Genomic DNA, 22328 nt, shown 5'->3' with positions numbered 1-22328 from the left:
TTACACAAAGTTATCGTTGTGGCAGTAGGTGAGGGCCAAATATTGGAGGACGTCGAGCTTGAGGCACGATCCAAGATTGAATTGGGGTCCTTCAAACACAAGGAAAGAAAAACAATGACCATGAGGCAAAGATGCTGTTAGGTGCTCTGGGTGAAGCCCAGACAGAGGTGCTTGGAAACACCCTTTTTATTGCCTGGGCATTTCAGGGGGGCCAAAACACTCTGAGCCCAAAATTAAGCCCCATTAAGCTGTAAGGGTTTGGTTTGGATCATTTCTGGGGGCTGTGACCCCACCCTGGCCCAGTCCTGATTGCAGAGATGTCAAACCCTTTGAACAACTGCTGAAGCCCCTGCGTGCTGTGGGTTCTGAGGTGCAAGAGCAGCAACTGTGCATTGAACAAATGTTCAGAGACAGAATCCCTCTGCTTGCACTCACCCTGAACCTCATAGGCCACATAAGTTGAGAGCCCTCTGCACGTGGAGGAGATGTCTGGTCCATAAGATTCCAGGTCACGGATGGCTCTCCTGATGAGGGTGAAGGTGATCTCCTTGCTAGGGGGTCTTGGGTGCCTCTGGTTCTAAGGAGCAAACACCAGCACTCAGCAAGATCAGTGCCCTGCTCTGCTCAACTCCAGGCCCACTCCTCGTTTTAGTTGTTATAAAATAATAATAACAACAATAATAACAATAACAACAATAGCAACAACAATAACAATAACGTTGTGATAATGTAAACAATGTAAACAATGCAATAAGAATAATCTAACTGAGCTACAACACTGGCCAAACATGTAAACCCCTCCACTGGAAGCACCTGAACAAGGGTATTCCAATTTTCAAAAGCTGAAAGTCACATTGTTGTAAAATGTCATTGAAATTGATAAAACTATCTAATTAATGGTGTGACAAATCTGGTCTTTAAAGTATGTGTTGCTTTTGGAAATAGCAAGGTTTCACTTTGCATTAAGTACAACTTGCCAATAACTGTTCCTTTTCAATCTCACCCTGAGGTCTGCAGCCAGCTGGGGAAGTCCATCAAAGCTGGGCATCTCTGTTCTGTTCATTATGGAAATGTAGCAAGCTCTCTCTGGCAGCACTTTGGTGGCCATAAAGCCCTGTAAAATAAAGTTGTTGACCGCATGGAGTTTAATCATTAATATTGGAATTTCATACCTATTAAAAAAAAAGTAAAAATCCAGTTTTTACTGAGTGTTTGAGCTGCTCTGAACAAGCCCCTCCCTGCACTCACTGTGTCATAGTTCCAGATGGTTTTCCAGTACTCGTGGTTGGTCTTCTGCTCAATACTTGCCACCAGCCACTTCCTATTGATGGTCATAATTTGGTAGCCTCCACTAATGGAGATTTTCTTGCTTATTTCAGTCTGCTGGTGCTAGAAAAACAAATGAAAGAACACAGGCTTTCAAGTGGTTGTCTCCCCAAGGCTTTAGAAAAATGAAAGGTTCAAGGATATCTCATGAAGCAGGGAACATAGAAAGAGCAGCATTGTGGAATTGTTCATTTGTACTCACATTATCAGCAAGGGCTGGAGTCAGGACGAGTCCTAGAAGGACTGCAGTCAAAATCTGAAATGAAAACCAAATACAAAATGTAACTGCAGCTCTGGCTGACAATTCTGGTCATGACAATCCTCCTTTTCTTTTCCTAATCTGATGTTCAAGGGTCCTCCTTGGATCCTTTTTTTGCTTTCAACCTGGGATTGCATCAGTGCCCCCAAAGGGAGGCACCCTTGCTTTACCCCAGGGGCTGAGCTGCTCCTTCTGGAGGAGCACGATGTCCCCAGAGAAATCCTCAGTGCTCCAGAGAGGCAGGAGCCCTTCTGAGAGATAAAGGAATGGGTTTGAATCAAAGTTTCAGTTCATAAGGAAGAAAAGCATGCATACTTACAGAGAGATGCATCCTGACTGCAGAGCTGATGCTGCTGAAGGCAGAATAAGTGATGTGAGCCTCCCACCTTTTATTTGTTTTCAGAATTAGGTGTGGAAGGGCTGAATGTTGCAATAAAATTATTTTGTCGTTTGTTTCCCTGCTGCATGTCCCTGATAATTATTTCCTGGTGTAACTACTTGATCAATATGGGGATTTTACTTTTGGAAATTTTGATCTGTCGGAGTCTGATGATTATGAGGTAGGAATCTGTTGGTATGAAAAAAGAATAAATCGGTTTTATTGCCTCCTCCAGCAATGCCACGTGTATGATGTTTCTCCTGCTCAGGCATAACCCCAGTGCCACAGTGGTGTGAACTTCCATTGTGGTGCTCCTGGGAGCTTTTCTTGATGTTCCAAATTCTGGGATAGATTAAAGGAGGTAGGGATTGAGCTTTGTGGATTCCCAGCAGTGTTTCTCTCAATAAAGCACTGGCTGCAGTGGCCAGGTTTTGGGGGATTATTGCTCTTGGAGATCAGATTAAAGGGGAGATGGTCTGTGGCCTCAGAGGGGCGGCTGGGAAGCCCATCTGGGAACCCCAAAGAGCCATCAGTGCCTTTGTGCTGGCTGTACATCCAGGCTTTGCCCCAGCCTGGTTTTCACGACTGCTCTGGGAGCTCTGAGAGGCAAACGTGGGAGGGACACTGCTTCTGTCGGGAGCATTGGCTCCCTGACCCAGGCAGGGAACAAGGGACAATCACTCAGCCCTGACAGCCTGGGAACATGATCTACCTGGATCACAGCCTGGGTGCAGCGGGGCCATTGTTACCAACTGGGACAGGCCAGGGTGGAAATCTCCTGGCAATGAAGGACAACCGTCTCCTGACCCCATCAACAGCAGAGCTAAGGGGCCCTCTGAGCTGCCCTGCACTGCACTGGGCTCCTCAAGCCTCTCCTGTGGACTGGGATGTGTCCTGCAGCTCACAAAGCCTCAGGTTTGCAGTCAAAATCTGATTTCCTGAAGGCTGGGCTGGAATCCCCCACTCCTGGAGACTCAACCCTCACCCACTGCAAAGGCATTTGACCCCTTCCAGTGAACTCAGGGGAATTTTTAACAGGTCCTTTTGCACACACAGATAGAGATGCAAACAGCTCTGGGCCTGTGTGGGTGCATGAGCAGTGATTAGGGTATGAATGTTGCTATCTAGAATCTATATTTCGGTCTTTGTTGTAACTGTAGTAAACACCATTGAATCACCTTGTAAATGAGTCAGTGTTTAAATGCTCTTAAACCCTTTGCACCCTCACCCTTTGCAGCCCTGGGCTCTGTGTGTGCCATTCTGAAGGGCTTTTAATTTGATTTTCCTTTGCAGGTTTCATCTATGCAGCAAGCAACAGACCAACACTTGCCACTGAATTCTGTTAACTTTCACAAACTGATGTTGAAACCTGCTGCTAATTGATGTGCACTCTGGCTTTTTATACATAATATCCCAAAGTTAAATCTGAAAATAAGGGTTTGCCTTATTGGCAGGTGCCCTGTGTTCACAGAAGCATGACGAGTTTCCTGGGGAAGTGCTCTGATAAGAGGAGGCTTTGATACCTGTCTGATTGAATTCATGGCATACAGGGAGGTGAGAGAAAAGTGCTCATGGTAAGCTCAGTGTATTGAGCAGCCACCTGTAAAGGAACAGCAATGATCATCAGAAGCAGAGCAGAGATTCCCAGCAAACTTGCAGTGATGCTTTGTGCCAGTGTGCACCAGATTATGGACTAAGGGCTGATTTGAGTCTGGCAGAACCTGAGGATGTGGCATGGCTGGTGCTGACACTAAAGACAGATTTGTATTCGCCTGGATAACCTGGGGCATCCTGCCATTTTTGTTACAGAAAAGGAAATAATCATGATTTCAAAGATTTGAGCAATAGGAATCCCAACCTTGCCTCATTCTAGGAGTAGAACAACTCTGCAAATCCCACAAAGGAGACTCCCCTTCCCCTAAAAAGGGCAAATTCAATGCTTTGCCCTGCTTTCTTTCTGCCTTTTGTGCCACCTGAATCAAGATTCTTAATGGGAAGCATCTTTCTCTGAACAGGGAAGGAGGGTCCTGTGAATGCCTTGTTTGTACCATCCACACCCTGGGGCTTGCCCAGCTCTTTGTCTGTGTCCTGTGTTGGGAGCTGGCAATGAAAAGAGCATTTGAAGGGCTCAAATGGGGCAGAAGGGAGACAATAAAAATATTTTTGTGGAGGGGTTCTTAGATGAAAAAGGGTAGAGTAATGAGAAACAAGCTGGAGTTAATACATAATGAAGGACTTTATTTGAAAGTTGTGGTCACCAGTTGATGTGTGTCAGCATCTAAATCCCCAGGCCATCTCTCAAAGGAGATGTGAGGGAAGAATTGCATCAAGGTTTGCTGTGGGCAGCAGCTCAGATCCTCTGTTCTTGATTGAAGAAAGATAAGGTTTTCAGGCCTTGATATTTCCACCACAATAATTCAGATCCACAAGTTTGAGGACATCAAGAGAGATACATGATCCCTGGTTCAGTTGAGGTCCTAGACAAACAACATCAAAAATATTTTAAAAAAAGAGGCACTGGCTAAGATGATTTTAAGTGCTCTGTGCATTCACTGACAGCCCTTAAACCTGGCACATTGCACTTGCCTTTTCAATCCCATTGAGCCCTTTCAGCTGCCAAAGCAACCTTAAAGCAAAGCAAGCACTGAGGACGTGGAACTACTGCTAAGCCAGAATGCAGCAGCTGGAGCCTGAGCTGCAGAATGTTTTCCAAAGGAGGGTTGGAGACCATCAGCTTGGAGAGAGGCTCAGAGTACTTGGATGGTGCCTGAGGATTAACTGCTCCGAGTAAAAGAATTACTTGAATATATTTCAAAAGAATATTGGCTTTGACCTCAATAGAAGAACCTCTGTGATTAAGAAACTGACACAGATTCAGTAGATTCATACACATCTCCATAACAAGAGCTGCTCTTCTACAAGGATGCATGTTCGTTGCTTACTTCGTGTCAGTGTCAAGGTGGAAAAGCAGCAATTGTGCATTGGTCATTCCCCAAGGGAAACAAATGCCAGGTCTGTTAGAATTCCTTGGCTTGCACTCACCGTGAACTTCATAAGCCATGTAGGTGGTGAGTCCACTGCACATAGCAAAGACATCTGCTCCATAGGAGTTGAGGTTGCTGACCAATCCATTGGTGACAAAGGTGATCTTCCTGGTAGGTCTTCCCAGGCCAACCTGGTTCTAAACAAAAACCAGCATTCAGCAAGATCAGTGCCAGGATTGGTTCCTGCTAGGGCTGTTCCTCGCTCTGGAAGGATGACTCAGGGCTGGGTATTTCAGTCCCAACTGATTTTAGGGACAACTTTCAGTCCCTGGGAGACCGTGGGACCACTGGCAAGCCCTGGGGCAGCTCCAAAGGTGGATGGTTCTGAGGCAGCCAAGGTGCAGGGAGCCTGAGGGGCAGCGGCAGCACAAGGAAAGCGCTGTGAGGAGGAGTGTGGCCACTCTGTGGAGCCAGAGCTCCTTCCAAGGCATTTGCTCAGTCCCTGCCCTCGCCTCTCAGGTTGGCTGGCAGGAGAAGTCTCATCCTGATTCCCTTCTGCCCTACAGAAATGTGAAAATGTGTTTTTTTCCTGCTATTGAAAATGTGGTTTTTTTACAGACTCAGTTCTCAGATTTCAAGGGAATCTTCAGCTTTTAGCAAAGGTGAATCTCCTGAATGCTGAGATAATTTGTATAATGTCTGTGCCAATGTGAATCGCTGAACTTAAACATGGTGTATAGTCCTCTTCAAAAAGTTTGAAAGCTTACCAAAAGATTTTTTCTATAAAATTGAAATATTTTTTTCTCTCTCAATTAGATCTTCTGAAGAAAAATATTTTTCTAGCCTTTGAGAATGAGAATTTATGAAACATACTTAGCAAAGAATTTAAAGTCTGGGTTACTAAGGTAGTATAAAATATCTGTTGAAATAATTATTTGAATAATTGTAAAAATAACCTAACTAATCTGAGACTTGGACTCAAAATTAACCTGCACTAAAGGCATCCAAATGAGAATGTTGTAATTTTTGAAAGCCTTCAAATGATGTATCTGAAAAAATATCACAGAAAATAACCAGTAAAATGGCTTTTAATTACCATTTGGTTAAGAGGGTTTTGAAAACAGCAGTGCTTCAGGCAAAAAAAGGAATTTCAAATACAGCAAAATGTTCCAAGCAACTGCTGACTTTGAACCTTACCTTGTTGTCTGCAGCAAACCTGACGAGAGCATCAAAGGTGGGCATCTCACTCCTGTTCATGGTGGAAATGTAGCACGTTCTCTCTTGCACCACTTTGGTTGCAATGATGCCCTGTGCAAATAAAATTTATTGAGCACTTGCAGTTTGGTTTTCCACCCAAAAAGAGGGGATAGACTCTGACTCACAAGAGTAAAAAATGCTGAGAGGTTCCACCCCTAATCCTGGACTCAGGATGGTGACAATACAGAAACGTGCCCTGTCCTTGGGCCAGCTGTGCCAAGAGCCAGGCTCCCAGCAGAGCTTTTGAAGGAGCCCTCTCCCTGCCACTCACCGTGTTGTAGTTCCAGATGGTTTTCCAGGAGAACTGCTCGCTCCTTTGCTGGAAAATCACCTCATGGGTTTGACTGCTGAGGGTCATGTTTTGGAAAACACAGGCACCAGAGAAATGGCAGTTGTGACCTGGAATCTGCTGAGACTGAAAAGCCAAAAGAAATCAGATGTTCCACCTTTGAAGGGAGACAGTGATGTCCCCAAAGCTTCTGGAAAATCCCTGCTGCCCCCTGGGAAGTGCTGGCACTGCCCTCAGTCTTTTCCAAAGGACCCAGAATCAAGGGTGCAAGCATTCCTTTTTAAGCATTCTGTGAATCGTTGCTGCATCTGACAGCTGCTGTCTGGTGCCTTTAGAGGTTGATGCGTGCTAGAGCACTGGCCAGAGGCAATCCATGGTTACATTCCTGAACAGAAACCTCTGCTGACCCATTGCTCTGTTTCAGCATTGGCCCCTCAGCAGAAACTTCTCAAAAGAGGAGATGTCAGGCAAGAAGGGCATCAGGGTTGGCTTTGAGCAGCTTTGAGCCCCCCAAATTGGTTCAAGAAAGGGAAGGGCTAAGGTTTTCTCACCTGTCCATTGCCATGGAAATTACCACTGCAGTACTGCAGGTCCACAACTTGCAGAACATCCAGGGTAATGCATGATCCCAGATTGACCTGGGGTCCTTGCACACCTGGAAAAGAAAAGACAAAACCCCATGAGGTGGTGCCTAAGACATTGACTGACCTTCTACAGGAGGGTGGTGGTGTTCCTCAGAGCCAGCCAGGTTCTGAAGAACTGCTGTTCTGGGAATATTTGAGTTATATGAGGGACAGATTCTCTTGGAGTCCCCAAAGAGCACTGGCTCTGTGGCTCAGCCAGGGATGCTCACCAAGACCTGCTCTTGAACACCCTTAGGGATTTCCTGTGCAGAAATTGGGGCTCTATTGCACTTTGTTCTGAGAGTCCCAATGGATGGGCATTGCATGGTGAGGCTGCTGCCAATCCATGGGCCCAGACTCATTAAGATTACTGGAAAGGAGCTGTAGGGTTTGGTTTGGGTAATTTATGGGGGCTGTGACACCACCCTGTTCCAATCCTGATCTGCAAAGATGTTGAAACCTTTGAAGCCCCTGGTTTCTGACTGACTTGAGGTGGAAATGTAGCAATTGTGCATTGGTGATTCCTCAGGAGAGAAAATTCCTTTGCTTGCACTCACCATGAACTTCATATACCATGTAGGTGGTGAGTCCACTGCACATAGAGAAGACATCTGATCCATAAGACCTCAGGTTGTTCACCAATGCACTGGCAACAAAGGTGATCTTCTTGGTAGGTCTTCCGAAACCAATATGATTCTAAACACGAAATTACAGCAATTAGCCAGATAAGTGTCAGAGCTGTTTTCTGCTAGGCATATTCCCCAGGGGAAAGGCTGTGGAATAGGGAGATGCTCTCTCACACCCCAAAGGCAAAGGGAGTCTGGCCAACAGCAGCTGCAACACCAAGATCTGAGCTGACCAATGCAGTTTGGTACTGAATAGTCTTTGAAGGACTTTGAGATATTGGAATGCAAAGGGAATTAAGGCCCTTGAAGGGCTCCTCATGGAGAGCCTTGGCCCAGCAAGCTGCAGAGCTCAACCTCATCCTCAGAAAAAGTGGAGATGAGAAAGATAATGGTGCAGCCCCCTTCTTCTTTCAGCAAAGCATTCCTCTGAAAAAATCCCACTAGTGTTGAGAGAAAGAAAATCCTGCCACTTGTGACAACATTCTCCTGTCCAGAAGGAAAAAGCAAATGAAAGATGGGGCAGTGAACTCCAGGGTCAGGCATCTGCTACACCTTGGGAACCTTACCTTGCTCTCTTCTGCCAGGTGAGCCAGGTTATCAAAGCGAGGCATCTCATTTCTGTTCATGGTAGAAATGTAGCAGGTGTTCTGTTGAGTGACTTTGGTTACAATGACACCCTGTGAAATAAGGTTATTGAGAACATGCACTTTAGTCTTTCAAGCCTTAGGATTGTAAAAAAAACCTTTCTTAAAACCGGAACGTGTGCAGGAAGTTTCTACTTGAAATTGTGCACTCAAAATGGTCAGAATAAGGAAACAATCGCCATCCCTGGGCCAGCTGTACCAGCAGCCAGTCTCCTTGGATGCTTTTGAAGGAGCCCCCTCCCTGGCACTCACCGTGTTGTAGTTCCAGATGGTTTTCCAGGACCCACTGATGCTCGTTTGTTCAATGATTGCCACACGCCATTGCCTGTTGATGGTCACAATTTGGGACTGGCCACCAATGATGACGACATGTGTTTGGCTGCCCTGAGTGTTGTTGAAGATGCCACCAGGAATCTGCTGAGACTGAAAAGCCAAGGGAAAGCAGATATTTAGCCTTTGAAGAAAGGCAGTGATGTCCCCAAAGCATCTGAACCCTCTCCCCATTTGGTTCAAGAAAGGTAAGGGTCAGGTTTTCTCACCTGTCCATTGCCATAGCCTGTGCAGTACTTGAGATCCACAACTCCCAGGACATAGAGGGCAAAACATGATCCCAGATTGGCTTGGACTCCTTGGGAAGCGAGAAAAGAAGAAACAAAACCCCGTGAGCTGATGCCTGAGACCGGGGCTGCCATTGAAATCATCAGTCAGCTCTGACCTGAAGGACAGGGGTTCTTAGGGAGACATATTTTATTGACTGGGAATTACAGGGGAGCTCAGTGTCACTTGAAACAATCTACGCCCCAAAATTCAGCCATCTTAAGCTTCCAGGGAAGGAACTGCAAGGATTTGGTTTGGGTCATTTATGGGGCTGTGACCCCACCGTGTTCCAGTCCTGATTTGCTAAGATACTGAAGCTTTTGTACAATTGCTGAAGCCCCTGGTTTCTGCCTGAATCAAGGTGGGAGAACACCAATTGTGCATTGGTCATTCCCCAAGGGAAACAAATGCCAGGTCTGTTAGAATTCCTTGGCTTGCACTCACCGTGAACTTCATAAGTCATGTAGGTGGTGAGTCCACTGCACATAGAGAAGACATCTGATCCATAGGACCTGAGGTTGCTGACCAATCCATTGGTGACAAAGGTGATCTTCTTGGTAGGTCTTCCATGACCAAACTGGTTCTAAACATCAAATACCAGCATTTAGCAAGATCAGAGCTGGGATCTGGTCCCTGCTAGGCATATTCCCTAGGGGAAAGGCTGAGGAATAGGGAGACACTCTCTTGCATCCCAAAAGGAAAGGGATTGTGGCCAAGAGCAGCAGACATGCAAAGTTCTGAGCTGACCAATGCAGTTTGATACTGAATAATCTCTGTAGGAGTTTGAGAATTTGCATGTCAGGAGAATCAAGGCCCATAAATGGCTCCTCAGAGAAAGGCTGTGGCAAGCAAACTGCAGAGCTCAACATTGTCAGAGGAAGTGGAGATGAGGAAGGGAATGGTGCAGAAACTTTCAAGTTTCAGCAAAGCATTTCTCTGAAAAATTCCCAAGCCCCACTAATGTTGCAAGAAAGAAAATCCAGCCACTTGTGCCCACATTCTCCTGTCCAGACGGAAAAAGCACACGAGGAATTGGGCCATTGAACTCCAGGGTCAGGACTAGGCTACTCCTTGGGAACCTTACCCTGCTCAATTCTGCCAGGTGAGCCAGGTTGTCAAAGCGAGGCATCTCATTTCTGTTCATGGTGGAAATGTAGCAGGCGTTCTGCTGAGTGACTTTGGTTACAATGATGCCCTGGAAAATAAAGTTATTGAGAACATGCACTTTAGTCTTTCAAGCCTTAGGACTGTAAAAAAAGTTTCTTAAAACCGGAACGCGTGCAGGAAGTTTCTACTTGAAATTGTGCACTCAAAATGGTCAGAACAAGCAAACAAGCCCCATCTCTGGGACAGCTCTCTATGCTGCCAGACCCCTTAGATGCTTTTGAAGGAGCCCCCTCCCTGCCACTCACCGTGTTGTAGTTCCAGATGGTTTTCCAGGACCCGCTGAAGCTCCTTTGCTCAATGATGGCCACACGCCATTGCCTGTTGATGGTCACAATTTGGGACTGGCCACCAATGATGACTTGAGTGTTGTTGAATATGTTGCCTTGGGTGTTATTGAAGATGCCACCAGGAATCTGCTGAGACTAAAAAGCCAATGGAAAGCAGATATTTAGCCTTTGAAGAAAGGCAGTTTCTTTCCCCAGAGCATCTGAAGTCCCCTCCTATTAGGTTCAAGAAATGTAAGGGTCAGTTTTTCTCACCTGATCATTGCCATTGCCTGTGCAGTATTTCAGATCCACGAGTCTCAGGACATCGAGGGTAATGCAGGATCCCAGATTGACTTGGACTCCTTGCAAAGCAAGAAAGGAAGAAACAAAGCCCCATGAGCTGATGCCTGAGACCTGGGCTGCCATTGAAATCATCAGTCAGCTCTGACCTGAAGGACAGCAGTTCTTAGGGCAATGCTTTTCCTTGACTGGGCATTACAGGCGACCTCAGCGTCACCTGAAATACTCTGGGCCCAAATTTAAGCCTTGTTACGCTTCCTGGGAAGGAGCTGTAAGGGTATGGTTTGGTTCATTAATCAGGGGCGGTGACCTCATCCTGTTCCAATCCTAATCTGCAAAGATGCTGAACCCTTTGTGCAAGTGCTCAAGCCATTGGTTTCTGTGGGTTTTGAGGTGGAAGAGCAGCAACTATCCATTGGTCATTCCCCAAGGGAAACAAATGCTAGGTCACTTAGAGACAGAATTCCTTTGTTTGCACTTACCATGAACTTCATAAGTCATGTAGGTGGTGAGTCCACTGCACATAGAGAAGACATCTGATCCATAGGACCTGAGGTTGCTGACCAATCCATTGGTGACAAAGGTGATCTTCTTAGTAGGTCTTCCAAGACCAAACTGGTTCTAAACATCAAATACCAGCATTCAGCAAGATCAGAGCTGGCATCTGGTCCCTGCTAGGCATACCCCGTAGGGGAAAGCTGTGAAATACGGAGATGCTCTCTTGCACCCCGGAGGAAAGGGAGTCTGGCCAAGAGCAGCTGCAACAGCAAGTTCTGAGATGACCAATGCAGTTTTGTACTGAAATGTCTGTGAAGAACTTTGAGATCTTGGCATGCCAAGAGAATGAAAGGCCTTGATGGGCTTCTCAGTGAATGGCTTTGCCCAGGAATCTGCAGAGCTGAAGATTCTCAGACAAAGTTGAACTTGGGGACAGAGTATTGCAGCCCCTCTATTTTTTCAGCAAAGCATTCTTACGAAAAATTCCCAAGCCCCACTACTGTTGAGAGGAAGAAAATACTGCCACATGTGAAAATCTTGCCCTCTCCTGCAGATACAATCACATGGAGATATTTCCCAGTTAAATCCAGGGTCAGGACTTTGTTACACCTTGGGAACCTTACCTTGCTCTCTTGTGCCAGGTGAGCCAGGTTATCAAAGAGGGGCATCTCATTTCTGTTCATGGTGGAAATGTAGCAGGCGTTCTGCTGAGTGACTTTGGTTACAATGATACCCTGGGAAATGAAAATATTAAAAAATCACACTTCGGTCTTTCACTCATTGGAATTGGAGAAAACCCTCTGTTAAAACAGAAACAATTTCCAAGCAGTCCTATCACAAATTTTGCACTCAACTCGGCCAGAATAAGGAAACAATCCCCATTCCTCTGCCTCTCTGTCAGGAGCCAGTCTCCTCATATGCTTTGTGAACAAGTCCCCTCCCTGCCACTCACCGTGTTGTAGTTCCAGATGGTTTTCCAGGACCCAATGCCAGCCTTTTTCTCAATGATGGCCACACGCCATTGCCTGTTGATGGTCACAATCTGGGACTGGCCACCAATGATGACGAGGTGTGAGTTGCCCTTGCCACCGGGAATCTGCTGAGACTAAAAAGCCAAGGGAGAGAAGATGTTCTACCTTTGAACGGAGACACTGATATCCCCAAAGCTTCTGAAAAATCCCTGCTACAGTGGAAGAAGTGCAGCCCCCTGGGAAGTGCCATCCCTGCACTCAGTCTTTTCTAAAGGACCCACAATCAAGGCTGTGGTGTTGGGCAGAGGGTCTAAGGAGAACTGGCCACAGTTCATCCATGCTCAGACTCCCGGATGGAGTCCTGTCCTGACCGAATTTTTTGTTTCAGCATCTGCACCCTTGAGCAGGACCATCTCAAAAGAGGAGATGCCAGGAAAAAAGGGCATAAGGGTTGGCTTTGGGCAGCAGCTCAGGTTCCCCTTCCCATTTGGTTTAGGGAAGGTCAGATTTTCTCACCTGATCATTGCCATTTCCAGTGCAGTATTTCAGATCCACAACTCTCAGGACACTGAGGGTAATGCATGCTCCCAGATTGACTTGGTGTCCTTGCAAAGCAAGAAAGGAAGACACAAAACGCCATGAGCGAATGCCTGAGACCGGGCTGCTGTTTAAATCGTCAGTCAGCTCTGACCTGAAGGACAGCTAGTGACATTTAGAGTGACACTTTTACTGACTGGGCATTACAGGGGAGCTCAGTGTCAGCTGAAACACTCTGGCCCCAAAATTAAACCTTCTAAAGCTTTCTGGGAAGGAGCTCTGAGGATCATTTATGGGGGCTGTGACCCCACCGTGTTCCAGTCCTGATCTGTTAAGATCCTGAAGCTTTTGTACAACTGCTGAAGCCCCTGGTTTCTGCCTGACACAAGGTGGGAGAACACCAATTGTGCATTGGTCATTCCCCAAGGGAAACAAATGCCAGGTCTGTTAGAATTCCTTGGCTTGCACTCACCGTGAACTTCATAAGTCATGTAGGTGGTGAGTCCACTGCACATAGAGAAGACATCTGATCCATAGGACCTGAGGTTGCTGACCAATCCATTGGTGACAAAGGTGATCTTCTTGGTAGGTCTTCCATGACCAAACTGGTTCTAAACAAAAAACAGAATTCAGCAGGATCAGTGCTGGGATGTGGTTGTGGCTGGGCACATTCCCCAGGGGAAAGCCTGAGGAATAAGGAGATAGCTCCACAGCTCAATGTTCTCAGGGAAATGCAAAATCAGAAAAAGAATGTGCAACCCTTTTCTTCTTTCTTGCAAAGCATTCCTATGGAAAATTCCCAAACCTACATACTGTTCAGACAAAGAAAATCCAGCCACTTGTGACCAACTCATCCTGTCCAGAAGGTGAAAGCACATGAAGAAATGGATCAATGAACTCCCAAGTCAAAGCTCTGCTTCTCCTTTGGAACCTTACCTTGCTCTCTTCTGCCAGGTGCACCAGATTATTGAAGCTGGGCATCTCATTTCTGTTCATGATGGAAATGTAGCAGGTGTTCTGCTGAGTGACTTTAGTTGCAATGACGCCCTGTAAAATAAAATAATTGAGTACTTGGATTTCATTTTTTCATGTCCTGATATTGGAGAAAACATTTTGTTAGAACAGAAGAGCAGGCCAAGAGTTCCTACCCAAAATTTTGCACTCGATACGGTCAGAATAAGGAAACAAGCCTCATCACTGGGACAGCTCTACCTGCTGCCAGTCTCCTCATTTGTTTTTTGAACAAGTCACCCATGCCACTCACCGTGTTGTAGTTCCAGATGGTTTTCCAGGACCCACTGAAGCTCGTTTGTTCAATGATTGCCACACGCCATTGCCTGTTGATGGTCACAATTTGGGAGTTGCCACCAATGATGACGACATGTGTTTGGCTGCCCTGAGTGTTGTTGAAGATGCCACCAGGAATCTGCTGAGACTGAAAAGCCAAGGGAAAGCAGATATTTAGCCTTTGGAATAAGACAGTGATGTCCCCAAAGCATCTGAAGCCCCCCCAGTTTGGTTCAAGAAATGTAAGGGTCAGGTTTTCTCACCTGTCCATTGCCATTGCCAGTGCAGTATTTCAGATCCACGATTCCAAGGACATCCAGGGTAATGCAGGATCCCAGACTGACTTGTACTCCTTGCAAAACAAGAAAGGAAGAAACAGAACCCTATGAGCTGATGCCTGAGACCTGGGCTGCCATTTAAATCATCAGTCAGCTCTGACATGAAGTACAACAGTTCTTAGGGAGACACATTCTATTGACTGGGCATTACAGGGGAGCTCAGTGTCAGCTGAAATAATCTACACCCCTAAATTCAGCCTTCTTAAGCTTCCTGGGAAGGAGATGGTAGGGTTTGTTTTGGGTAATTTATGGGGATTGTGACTCCACCGTGTTCCAGTCCTGATCTGCTAAGATGTTGAACCATTTGTGCAACTCCTGAAGCCCCTGGTTTCTGCCTGAATCAAGGTGGGAGAACACCAATTGTGCATTGGTCATTCCCCAAGGGAAACAAATGCCAAGTCTGTTAGAATTCCTTGGCTTGCACTCACCGTGAACTTCATAAGTCATGTAGGTGGTGAGTCCACTGCACATAGAGAAGACATCTGATCCATAGGACCTGAGGTTGCTGACCAATCCATTGGTGACAAAGGTGATCTTCTTGGTAGGTCTTCCATGACCAAACTGGTTCTAAACAAAAAACAGAATTCAGCAGGATCAGTGCTGGGATGTGGTTGTGGCTGGGCACATTCCCCAGGGGAAAGCCTGAGGAATAAGGAGATAGCTCCACAGCTCAATGTTCTCAGGGAAATGCAAAATCAGAAAAAGAATGTGCAACCCTTTTCTTCTTTCTTGCAAAGCATTCCTATGGAAAATTCCCAAACCTACATACTGTTCAGACAAAGAAAATCCAGCCACTTGTGACCAACTCATCCTGTCCAGAAGGTGAAAGCACATGAAGAAATGGATCAATGAACTCCCAAGTCAAAGCTCTGCTTCTCCTTTGGAACCTTACCTTGCTCTCTTCTGCCAGGTGCACCAGATTATTGAAGCTGGGCATCTCATTTCTGTTCATGATGGAAATGTAGCAGGTGTTCTGTTGAGTGACTTTAGTTGCAATGACGCCCTGTAAAATAAAATCATTGAGTACTTGGATTTCATTTTTTCATGTCCTGATATTGGAGAAAATGTTTTGTTAGAACAGAAGAGCAGGCCAAGAGTTCCTACCCAAAATTTTGCACTCGATACGGTCAGAATAAGGAAACAAGCCTCATCACTGGGACAGCTCTACCTGCTGCCAGTCTCCTCATTTGTTTTTTGAACAAGTCACCCATGCCACTCACCGTGTTGTAGTTCCAGATGGTTTTCCAGGACCCACTGAAGCTCGTTTGTTCAATGATTGCCACACGCCATTGCCTGTTGATGGTCACAATTTGGGACTGGCCACCAATGATGACGACATGTGTTTGGCTGCCCTGAGTGTTGTTGAAGATGCCACCAGGAATCTGCTGAGACTGAAAAGCCAAGGGAAAGCAGATATTTAGCCTTTGGAATAAGACAGTGATGTCCCCAAAGCATCTGAAACCCCCTCAGTTTGATTCAAGAAAGGTAAGGGTCAGGTTTTCTCACCTGTCCATTGCCATTGCCAGTGCAGTATTTCAGATCCACGACTCCAAGGACATCCAGGGTAATGCAGGATCCCAGATTGACTTGGACTCCTTGGTTAGCAAGAAAGGAAGAAACAAAACCCCATGAGCTGATGCCTCAGACCTGGGCTAACATTGAAATCATCCGTCAGCTCTGACATGAAGTACAACAGTTCTTAGGGAGACACATTTTATTGACTGGGCATACAGGGGGGTCCAGTGTCAGCTGAAACAATCTACGCCCCAAAATTCAGCCTCCTTAAGCTTTCTGGGAAGGAGCTGTTCGGGTATGTTTTGGGTCATTTATGGGGATTGTGACCCCACCCTGTTACAGTCCTGATCTGCTAAGATCCTGAAGCTTTTGTACAATTGCTAAAGCCCCTGGTTTCTGCCTGATTCAAGGTGAGAGAACACCAATTGTGCATTGGTCATTCCCCAAGGGAAACAAATGCCAAGTCTGTTAGAATTCCTTGGCTTGCACTCACCGTGAACTTCATAAGTCATGTAGGTGGTGAGTCCACTGCACATAGAGAAGACATCTGATCCATAGGACCTGAGGTTGCTGACCAATCCATTGGTGACAAAGGTGATCTTCTTGGTAGGTCTTCCATGACCAAACTGGTTCTAAACAAACAACAGAATTCAGCAGGATCAGTGCTGGGATGTGGTTGTGGCTGGGCACATTCCCCAGGGCAAAGGCTGAGGAATAAGGAGATAGCTCCACAGCTCAATGTTCTCAGGGAAATCCAAAAAAAGAAAAAGAATGTGCAACCCTTTTCTTCTTTCTTGCAAAGCATTCCTATGGAAAATTCCCAAACCTACATACTGTTCAGACAAAGAAAATCCAGCCACTTGTGACCAACTCATCCTGTCCAGAAGGTGAAAGCACATGAAGAAATGGATCAATGAACTCCCAAGTCAAAGCTCTGCTACTCCTTTGGAACCTTACCTTGCTCTCTTCTGCCAGGTGCACCAGATTATTGAAGCTGGGCATCTCATTTCTGTTCATGATGGAAATGTAGCAGGTGTTCTGCTGAGTGACTTTAGTTGCAATGACGCCCTGTAAAATAAAATCACTGAGTACTTGGATTTCATTTTTTCATGTCCTGATATTGGAGAAAATGTTTTGTTAGAACAGAAGAGAGGGCCAAGAGTTCCTACCCAAAATTTTGCACTCGATACGGTCAGAATAAGGAAACAAGCCTCATCACTGGGACAGCTCTACCTGCTGCCAGTCTCCTCATTTGTTTTTTGAACAAGTCACCCATGCCACTCACCGTGTTGTAGTTCCAGATGGTTTTCCAGGACCCACTGAAGCTCGTTTGTTCAATGATTGCCACACGCCATTGCCTGTTGATGGTCACAATTTGGGACTGGCCACCAATGATGACGACATGTGTTTGGCTGCCCTGAGTGTTGTTGAAGATGCCACCAGGAATCTGCTGAGACTGAAAAGCCAAGGGAAAGCAGATATTTAGCCTTTGAAGAAAGGTAGTGATGTCCCCAAAGCATCTGAAGCCCCCCCAATTTTGTTCAAGAAAGGTAAGGGTCAGGTTTTCTCACCTGTCCATTGCCATTGCCTGTGCAGTACTTGAGATCCACGACTCCAAGGACATCCAGGGTAATGCATGATCCCAGATTGACTTGGACTCCTTGGTTAGCAAGAAAGGAAGAAACAAAACCCCATGAGCTGATGCCTCAGACCTGGGCTAACATTGAAATCATCCGTCAGCTCTGACATGAAGTACAACAGTTCTTAGGGAGACATTTTTATTGACTGGGCATACAGGGGAGTCAGTGTCAGCTGAAACAATCTACGCCCCAAAATTCAGCCTCCTTAAGCTTCTTGGGAAGGAGCTGTTCGGGTTGTTTTGGGTCATTTATGGGGATTGTGACTCCACCCTGTTACAGTCCTGATCTGCTAAGATGTTGAACCATTTGTGCAACTCCTGAAGCCCCTGATTTCTGCCTGACACAAGGTGGGAGAACACCAATTGTGCATTGGTCATTCCCCAAGGGAAACAAATGCCAGGTCTGTTAGAATTCCTTGGCTTGCACTCACCGTGAACTTCATAAGTCATGTAGGTGGTGAGTCCACTGCACATAGAGAAGACATCTGATCCATAGGACCTGAGGTTGCTGACCAATCCATTGGTGACAAAGGTGATCTTCTTGGTAGGTCTTCCAAGACCAAACTGGTTCTAAACACAAACCAGAATTCAGCAGGATCAGTGCTGGGATGTGGTTGTGGCTGGGCACATTCCCTAGGGGAAAGCCTGAGGAATAGGGAGATGCTCTCTCACATCCCAAAGGGAAAGGGAGTCTGGCCCAGAGCAGCTGCCATGCAAAGTTCTGAGCTGACCAATACATTTTGTATTGAAAGGCCTGCAAATGTCTTTAAGGTCCTGACATGCCAAAAGAATTAAGGACCTCATAGAGCTGCTCAGAGAAAGTGTTTTCAGCAAGCTCCACAGCTCAAGGTTCTCAGGGAAATGCAAAATCAGAAAAGGAATGTGTAACCCTTTTCTTCTTTCTTGCAAAGCATTCCTATGGAAAATTCCCAAACCTACACACTGTTCAGACAAAGAAAATCCAGCCACTTGTGACCAACTCATCCTGTCCAGAAGGTGAAAGCACATGAAGAAATGGATCAATGAACTCCAGGGGCAGGACTCTGCTTCTCCTTTGGAACCTTACCTTGCTCTCTTCTGCCAGGCGGGCCAGATTATTGAAGCTGGGCATCTCATTTCTGTTCATGATGGAAATGTAGCAGGCATTCTGCTGAGTGACTTTAGTTGCAATGACGCCCTGTAAAATAAAATTATGGAGCACTCTCATTTCCTTCTTTCAAGCCTTGGGATTGAAAAAAACCCTTTGTTAAAAGAGGAATGATTGCGGGGATTTCTTACCCAAAATTTTGCACTCAAAGTGGTTCGAATAAGGAAACAAGCGCTGTCCCATGGGTCAGCTCTACCTGCAGTCAGTGTCTTGTGAACAAGTCACCCATGCCACTCACCGTGTTGTAGTTCCAGACGGTTTTCCAGGACCCAGTGAAGCTCCTTTGCTCAATGATTGCCACACGCCATTGCCTGTTGATGGTCACAATTTGGGAGTTGCCACCAATGATGACCTGAGTGTGATTGAAGATGTTGCCCTGAGTGTTGTTGAAGATGCCACCTGGAATCTGCTGAGACTGAAAAGCCAAGGGAAAGAAGACATTTCAACTTTGTCCCCAAAACTTCTGAAAAATCCCTGCTTAAATGGAACAAGTTCTGCCCCTGGGAAGCCTCAATTTTTTCCACAGGACCCAGAATCAAGCTTTGGCAGTGGGCAGAGGCCCTAAAAATTCTTTTCATGGATTCAGTGATTCATTGCTGCATCTGACAGCTGTCATCAGGTGGCTTTAAATGTTGATGTGTGCAAGAGCACTGGCTATAGTAAATCCTTTCTCAAAGGTCTTGGATGGAAATCTCTGCTGGCCCATGGCTCTCTTTCACCATCTGCACCCTCAAAAAGAAACCTCTCAAAAGAGGAGATTCCAGGCAAGAAGGACAACAGGTCTGGCTTTGGGCAGCAGCTCTGGAAACTCCAGCATTTAATACATGAAAAGGAAAGGGCTAAGGTTTTCTCACCGGGATATTGCCATTCCAGTTGCCATTGCCACCGCAGTAATCCAGCTCCACAATTCTCAGAACATCCAGGGTAATGCATGATCCCAGATTGACCTGGGATCCTTGCACACCTGGAAAAGAAAAGACAAAACCCCTGAGCTGAAGCCTAAGACATTGACTGACCTTCTACAGGAGGATGGTAGTGTTGCTCAGAGCCAGCCAGGTTCTGAAGAATTACTGTTCTGGGAATGTTTGATCTGTATGAGGGACAGATTGTCTTGGAGTGCCTAAAGAGCACTGGCTCTGTGGCTCAGCCAGGGATGCTCACTAAGACCTGTTCTTGAACACCCTTAGGGATTTCCTGTGCCGAAATTGGGGCTCTATTGCACTTAGTTCTGAGAGTCTCAATGGCTGGGCATTGCATGGTGAGGCTGCTGCCAATCCATGGGCCCAGTCACATGGGCTGTGACATTCTGGAAGAAACCTACCATGTGTAGTTCATTAACCCTGGGGAATGGGATCGTTGCCCCAGGGGAAAACTTACAGGGGAGGAAAGCACTTGGTTTAACACAAGGCTTTGGTGGCTGCCTGGGTCAACTCAGCAAGCTTTGATAAGAAGGACAGCAGTTCTTAGGACAACCCTTTTCGTTGTCTGGGTGTTTCAGGGCAGTGCAGAGTGAGCCAAAACACCAGGCCCAATTTATACCCCATTAAGCTTGCTGGAGAGGAGCTGTAAGGGTTTAGTTTGGAACATTTATGGAGGTTGTGACCCCACCCTTGATCTGCCAACGTGCCAAACCCTTTGTGCAACTGCTGAAGCCCTTGGTTTCTGTCTGGCCCAAAGTGGAAGAGCAGCATCTGTGCCTTTGTCATGCCCCAGGAGACAAAAAGGCCAGGTCAGTTAACACTCAGAATTGCCATGCTTGCACTCACTGTGAACTTCAGTAGCCATGTATGTGGTGAGTCCACTGCACATAGCTGAGATTTCTATTCCATAGGAGCTGAGGTTTGTTACCAGTCCATTGGTGACAAAGGTGATCTTCTTGCTAGGTCTTCCAAGACCCATCTGGTTCTAAACAGCAAATACCAACATTCAGCAAGATAATAAAGAATAATGTAACTGCAAAATATTACCAAAAGTCTCAGCAATAAAATGTCTTATTATTTACCCATTGATTAAGAAGGTTTGTAAAATAGTCTCAGACAAAAAATGAATATCAACTACAGTAAGATATTTTGAATCTTACCCCATTCTGTGAAGCCATGTGGGCCAGATTCTCAAAGCTGGGCATCTCATTTCTGTTCATGACAGAAATGTAGCAGGTGTTCTGTTGCACCAATTTGGTTGCAATGATACCCTGTAAGAAAAAGTTATTAATCACTTGCAATTCAGTTTTTTAAGTCTTGGGACTGGAGAAAATCCTTTGTTAAAACAGGAACAAATGCCAAGGGTTGCTGCCCCAGATCATGGGCTCCAGATGTACAGAATAAGGAAACTATCCCCATTCCTGGGCCAGCTCTACCAGGAGCCAGTCTCCTCACGAGCTTTGTGAACAAGCCTCCTCCCTGCCACTCACCGTGTTGTAGTTCCAGACGGTTTTCCATGAGAACTGGTTGCTCCTTTGTTCAATAACCACCACACGTGTCAGACTGCTGAGAGTCAGATTTTGGAAAACACCACCAACAGAGACCTGGCAGTTGTTGCCCGCCTGCTGAGACTGAAAAGCCAAGGGGAAGAAGATGTTTAGTCTGAAGGGAGGCAGTGATGTCCCCACAGTGTTAGAAAAATCCCTGCTACATTGGAAGGGCTGCTCTCTGCTAAGTGCCATCACAATCTGTGATTGGCCACTAGTGAAGGGGACCCCGGTTTCTACCCCAAGGATGTTGATTTTCAATTATTTGCTGAGACTCAATTAAAAAATGAGACATGTTTAGATTTTCAAGCTAGTCAGTGATCTCCTAAAATTTTAACAAAAATCTTTGCTAGACTAGAATAAGTTCTACCACATAGAGAGTGTCAGAGTTTCATCTGTCAGAGAAGATTTCAATTTGTTTCCTCCAAAGGGGTGGTGAAAGAAAAAGGATATCTCATGAAGCAGGGAACATAGAAAGAGCAGCATTGTGGAATTGTTCATTTGTACTCACATTATCAGCAAGGGCTGGAGTCAGGACGAGTCCTAGAAGGACTGCAGTCCAAATCTGAAATCAAAAACAAATACAAAATGTAACTGCAGCTCTGGCTGACAAATCTGGTCATGAGAGTCCTCCTTCCCTTTTCCTAATCTGATGTTCAAGGGTCCTCCTTGGATCCTTTTTTTGCTTTCAACTTGGGATTGCATCAGTGCCCCCAGAGGGAGGCACCCTTGCTTTACCCCAGGCTGCTCAAAGTAGACACATTCAACACTTGCTCTTTCAAGAGCTGAACCTCAAGTTGTTTCTCAGAGCTGTGCAGGCACACACAGGTATTTCACAAGAGTGAGGAGAAAGCTTTTCCATTTCTTCTGCTCTGGCATTACAGGGAAGGGCTTGATGCCCCAGTGCAGTGCTCCAGTGGTGCAAAAGCATTGACAATAAGAGAGATAAAGGAATGGGTTTGAATCAAAGTTTCAGTTCATAAGGAAGAAAAGCATGCATACTTACGGAGAGATGCATCCTGACTGCAGAGCTGATGCTGCTGCAAGTAGGAAGAACAATGTGAACCCTCCACCTTTTATATGTTTTCAGAATTAGGTGTGGAAGGAGTGAATGTGGCAATAAAATTATTTTGTGATTTGTATCCCTGCTGCATTTCACTGAAAATTATTTCCTGCTGTAACTACTTGATAAACACGGGGATTATACTTCTG

At 45.9% G+C, this 22328-nt stretch overlaps 2 protein-coding genes across 2 annotated transcripts; both read right to left on the bottom strand.

Moving 5' to 3' along the window:
• Positions 1-1722, bottom strand: GKN1 (gastrokine 1). Its single transcript, XM_058042330.1, is given in 6 exon segments — positions 1-89; positions 436-571; positions 1004-1114; positions 1249-1389; positions 1529-1596; positions 1599-1722. Coding segments are annotated over 6 exon segments (669 nt in total).
• Positions 1723-3544: 1822 nt separating this feature from the next.
• On the bottom strand, positions 3545-21821 carry LOC131094778 (uncharacterized). Its single transcript, XM_058042329.1, is given in 30 exon segments — positions 3545-3564; positions 5007-5145; positions 6146-6256; positions 10397-10573; positions 10691-10779; positions 11200-11338; positions 11839-11949; positions 12168-12314; positions 12703-12791; positions 13196-13334; positions 13660-13770; positions 13988-14119; positions 14274-14362; positions 14777-14915; positions 15241-15351; positions 15569-15700; positions 15855-15943; positions 16357-16495; positions 16821-16931; positions 17149-17280; positions 17435-17523; positions 17934-18072; positions 18569-18679; positions 18888-19001; positions 19504-19604; positions 20416-20554; positions 20730-20840; positions 21060-21200; positions 21628-21704; positions 21707-21821. Coding segments are annotated over 30 exon segments (3483 nt in total).
• Positions 21822-22328: the final 507 nt, after the last annotated feature.

This window comes from Melospiza georgiana, chromosome 31, assembly GCF_028018845.1.
Source record: "Melospiza georgiana isolate bMelGeo1 chromosome 31, bMelGeo1.pri, whole genome shotgun sequence".
In the NCBI taxonomy this organism is placed as follows: Eukaryota; Metazoa; Chordata; class Aves; order Passeriformes; family Passerellidae; genus Melospiza; species Melospiza georgiana.
The sequence above is the reverse complement of the archived record's forward strand: the minus strand, read 5'-3'. Positions and strand labels throughout refer to the sequence as shown.